The following is a 5000-nucleotide window of genomic DNA, read 5'->3' as shown; positions in this document are numbered from 1 at the left end:
GTCTCACCTCTCAGACAGACAGACAGACAGACAGAGTGTGTGTCTTACCTCAGACAGACAGACAGACAGACAGACAGACAGACAGACAGACAGAGTGTGTGTCTAACCTCTCAGACAGACAGACAGACAGACAGACAGAGTGTGTGTCTCACCTCTCAGACAGACAGACAGACAGACAGACAGACAGAGTGTGTGTCTCACCTCTCAGATAGACAGACAGACAGAGTGTGTGTCTAACCTCTCAGACAGACAGACAGAGTGTGTCTCACCTCTCAGACAGACAGACAGACAGACAGAGTGTGTCTCACCTCTCAGACAGACAGACAGACAGACAGACAGAGTGTATGTCTCACCTCTCAGACAGACAGACAGACTGCCTGTCTCTGGCTTGCTGTAGATCTCTCTCCAGACATTTGCGTTGCGTCTCCATCCTCTCTGCCAAGGGGGCGGAGCTGGGGGCGGAGCTGGGGGCGGAGCTAGAGGAGGTGCGGGGGAGGCGGGCGTACTGCATCTCCTTCAGAAGCTCCTCCTTCTCGTTGATGAGGATCAGACGGTCTCTCTCTGGATCCAGGAGGCCAGGCCACGCCTCCCCGTCTAACCGGGCGATCTGAACCTCAATGGAGGAGATCCTGAGAGAGGAGAGGAGAGGAGAGGAGAGGAGAGGAGGGGAGGGGAAAGGAGAGGAGAGGAGAGGAGGGGAAAGGAGAGGAGAGGAGAGGAGGGGAGGGGAAAGGAGAGGAGGGGAAAGGAGAGGAGAGGAGAGGAGAGGAGAGGAGGGGAGGGGAGGGGAGGGGAGGGGAGAGGAGAGGAGAGGAGAGGAGAGGAGAGAATTTACATGACAAACACATTCTCTCTCTCACACACACACACACACACACACACACACACACACACACACACACACACACACACACACACACACACACAGCTGTAGAGGAGGGTAGTGATGCAGAAAGTAACCCAGGCTTCACAGCTGTAGAGGAGGGTGTGCAGAAAGTAACCCAGGCTTCATAGCTGTAGAGGAGGGTAGTGATGCAGAAAGTAACCCAGGCTTCACAGCTGTAGAGGAGGGTAGTGATGCAGAAAGTTACCCAGGCTTCATAGCTGTAGAGGAGGGTAGTGATGCAGAAAGTTACCCAGGCTTCACAGCTGTAGAGGAGGGTAGTGATGCAGAAAGTAACCCAGGCTTCACAGCTGTAGAGGAGGGTAGTGATGCAGAAAGTTACCCAGGCTTCATAGCTGTAGAGGAGGGTAGTGATGCAGAAAGTTACCCAGAGTTTCATAGCTGTAGAGGAGGGTAGTGATGCAGAAAGTTACCCAGGCTTCATAGCTGTAGAGGAGGGTAGTGATGCAGAAAGTTACCCAGGCTTCATAGCTGTAGAGGAGGGTAGTGATGCAGAAAGTTACCCAGGCTTCATAGCTGTAGAGGAGGGTAGTGATGCAGAAAGTTACCCAGGCTTCATAGCTGTAGAGGAGGGTAGTGATGCAGAAAGTTACCCAGGCTTCATAGCTGTAGAGGAGGGTAGTGATGCAGAAAGTTACCCAGGCTTCATAGCTGTAGAGGAGGGTAGTGATGCAGAAAGTTACCCAGGCTTCACAGCTGTAGAGGAGGGTAGTGATGCAGAAAGTTACCCAGGCTTCATAGCTGTAGAGGAGGGTAGTGATGCAGAAAGTTACCCAGGCTTCATAGCTGTAGAGGAGGGTAGTGATGCAGAAAGTTACCCAGGCTTCATAGCTGTAGAGGAGGGTAGTGATGCAGAAAGTTACCCAGGCTTCATAGCTGTAGAGGAGGGTAGTGATGCAGAAAGTTACCCAGGCTTCATAGCTGTAGAGGAGGGTAGTGATGCAGAAAGTTACCCAGGCTTCATAGCTGTAGAGGAGGGTGTAAAGAAAGTTACCCAGGCTTCACAGCTGTAGAGGAGGGTAGTGATGCAGAAAGTAACCCAGGCTTCATAGCTGTAGAGGAGGGTAGTGATGCAGAAAGTAACCCAGGCTTCACAGCTGTAGAGGAGGGTAGTGATGCAGAAAGTTACCCAGGCTTCATAGCTGTAGAGGAGGGTAGTGATGCAGAAAGTTACCCAGGCTTCACAGCTGTAGAGGAGGGTAGTGATGCAGAAAGTTACCCAGGCTTCATAGCTGTAGAGGAGGGTAGTGATGCAGAAAGTTACCCAGGCTTCACAGCTGTAGAGGAGGGTAGTGATGCAGAAAGTTACCCAGGCTTCATAGCTGTAGAGGAGGGTAGTGATGCAGAAAGTTACCCAGGCTTCATAGCTGTAGAGGAGGGTAGTGATGCAGAAAGTTACCCAGGCTTCATAGCTGTAGAGGAGGGTAGTGATGCAGAAAGTTACCCAGGCTTCATAGCTGTAGAGGAGGGTAGTGATGCAGAAAGTTACCAGGCTTCATAGCTGTAGAGGAGGGTAGTGATGCAGAAAGTTACCCAGGCTTCATAGCTGTAGAGGAGGGTAGTGATGCAGAAAGTTACCCAGGCTTCATAGCTGTAGAGGAGGGTAGTGATGCAGAAAGTTACCCAGGCTTCATAGCTGTAGAGGAGGGTAGTGATGCAGAAAGTTACCCAGGCTTCATAGCTGTAGAGGAGGGTAGTGATGCAGAAAGTTACCCAGGCTTCACAGCTGTAGAGGAGGGTAGTGATGCAGAAAGTTACCCAGGCTTCATAGCTGTAGAGGAGGGTAGTGATGCAGAAAGTTACCCAGGCTTCATAGCTGTAGAGGAGGGTAGTGATGCAGAAAGTTACCCAGGCTTCATAGCTGTAGAGGAGGGTAGTGATGCAGAAAGTTACCCAGGCTTCATAGCTGTAGAGGAGGGTAGTGATGCAGAAAGTTACCCAGGCTTCACAGCTGTAGAGGAGGGTAGTGATGCAGAAAGTTACCCAGGCTTCATAGCTGTAGAGGAGGGTAGTGATGCAGAAAGTTACCCAGGCTTCATAGCTGTAGAGGAGGGTAGTGATGCAGAAAGTTACCCAGGCTTCATAGCTGTAGAGGAGGGTAGTGATGCAGAAAGTTACCCAGGCTTCACAGCTGTAGAGGAGGGTAGTGATGCAGAAAGTTACCCAGGCTTCATAGCTGTAGAGGAGGGTAGTGATGCAGAAAGTTACCCAGGCTTCATAGCTGTAGAGGAGGGTAGTGATGCAGAAGGTTACCCAGGCTTCATAGCTGTAGAGGAGGGTAGTGATGCAGAAAGTTACCCAGGCTTCATAGCTGTAGAGGAGGGTAGTGATGCAGAAAGTTACCCAGGCTTCATAGCTGTAGAGGAGGGTAGTAATGCAGAAAGTTACCCAGGCTTCATAGCTGTAGAGGAGGGTGTAAAGAAAGTTACCCAGGCTTCACAGCTGTAGAGGAGGGTAGTGATGCAGAAAGTTACCCAGGCTTCACAGCTGTAGAGGAGGGTAGTGATGCAGAAAGTTACCCAGGCTTCATAGCTGTAGAGGAGGGTAGTAATGCAGAAAGTTACCCAGGCTTCATAGCTGTAGAGGAGGGTGTAAAGAAAGTTACCCAGGCTTCACAGCTGTAGAGGAGGGTAGTGATGCAGAAAGTTACCCAGGCTTCACAGCTGTAGAGGAGGGTAGTGATGCAGAAAGTTACCCAGGCTTCATAGCTGTAGAGGAGGGTAGTAATGCAGAAAGTTACCCAGGCTTCATAGCTGTAGAGGAGGGTGTAAAGAAAGTTACCCAGGCTTCACAGCTGTAGAGGAGGGTAGTGATGCAGAAAGTTACCCAGGCTTCATAGCTGTAGAGGAGGGTAGTGATGCAGATGGCTTGGTAGACACAGACCTTCTTGCAGAGATGAAGGTTCTTGTTTTGAAAGACCCGACCCCGGAGTCTCCCAAAAGCAGCTGAGGCTGCTTGATCCTGTTCTGGACCTCATTGTCGAGGTGTTTTCAGAGAGAATGCTCCCCAGCTATCTGAAGGATGGTACAACAGACAGTTGTTCACCAGCAGCAGTGAAGGTAGGTGGTGTGGATGGGATGTTGGCACTCCACTGGCAAAATACTTCCGTCTTGATGGTGTTGACGGTCAGTCACTCTCACCGCAGCAGTAACAATAGACAGGAGGTCTTGTGGACTGTGAGATACAAGAGCACAGTCGTCTGCATACTGTAGCTCAATGACTCTCTCGCTTTGCAGTTTGGTGGCTGCCTGGAGCCTCCTTATGTTGAAGAGGTTTCCATCTAGACGAAAGTCCAGCCACACCGCTGCGGTCCTCAATCTCCTTGTGGAGTAGCTGTTCTCATCAGCCCAGACCTTGGTTGTAGAACTTTCCAGTACACTTCCAAGTATTATTATTATTATTACAATTGCTGCATGAATATTACCTGCTTATGTAGGGTTCTAGCGCCACCCAGTGGGTGTTAGTATTGAGCGCAGGACTGTGTGATTTACGGGTAATGCGACGTCACTTCCGGTTTCGCGGAATTTATTTCATTTACTTTCTTTATTTAGGCGGATTAGCGTGTGTATCTGCATGAGGAAAGTGTTGTCTAAGTGACTGGGTGATTTATATGTTTACTGTGTAATTTTCAGAGGGATAAGTGAGTAGTTTAACAGAAAATACAGCCGTTATAATGTGGACTGCGCATGCGTCAGTGTGACGACTTCCGGTTTAGTTCCTGTGTTGTTGTAAGTGCGACATTCATTTGCAAGCAGCCGACCGACCAACGGTGTGTATAAACATGAGCGTGTTTACACGACGTTTTATTATTTATTCCTGATATGTTACAGTTTGTGTATATTATATTTCATGTCAGTAATTGTTGTTGTGTTGTTTTCTGTGTTTGTTTGCAGGTTTACAACCTAACAAATAGAGTGTAGAGTGTAGATGTGTGAGAGAGTGTTGTGTGTTTAGACAACGTCAATAAATCTTAAAAAGCACTTGTTTGAGTCGTGTCCGCTAAGTTGGTTGCTTGACAACCCTGTGCGAGGGAGATCTACCATACATAGAAGGTGTGATTGGTAGATAAACGTCCATTGGTGATGTACTCATGCAA

At 49.2% G+C, this 5000-nt stretch overlaps 1 protein-coding gene across 1 annotated transcript in view; it reads right to left on the bottom strand.

Moving 5' to 3' along the window:
• wwc1 (WW and C2 domain containing 1) overlaps positions 1-5000 on the bottom strand; it is a 73632-nt gene that overhangs the window by 35968 nt on the left and 32664 nt on the right. Inside the window, 1 exon segment of the mRNA XM_080436255.1 lies at positions 354-629. Coding sequence (XP_080292381.1) covers positions 354-629 — 276 coding nt within the window.

The sequence above is a fragment of the Gymnoscopelus braueri genome (assembly GCF_963280865.1).
Source record: "Gymnoscopelus braueri genome assembly, chromosome: 8".
Classification (NCBI taxonomy): Eukaryota; Metazoa; Chordata; class Actinopteri; order Myctophiformes; family Myctophidae; genus Gymnoscopelus; species Gymnoscopelus braueri.
This window is presented reverse-complemented; position numbering and strand designations above follow the sequence as displayed.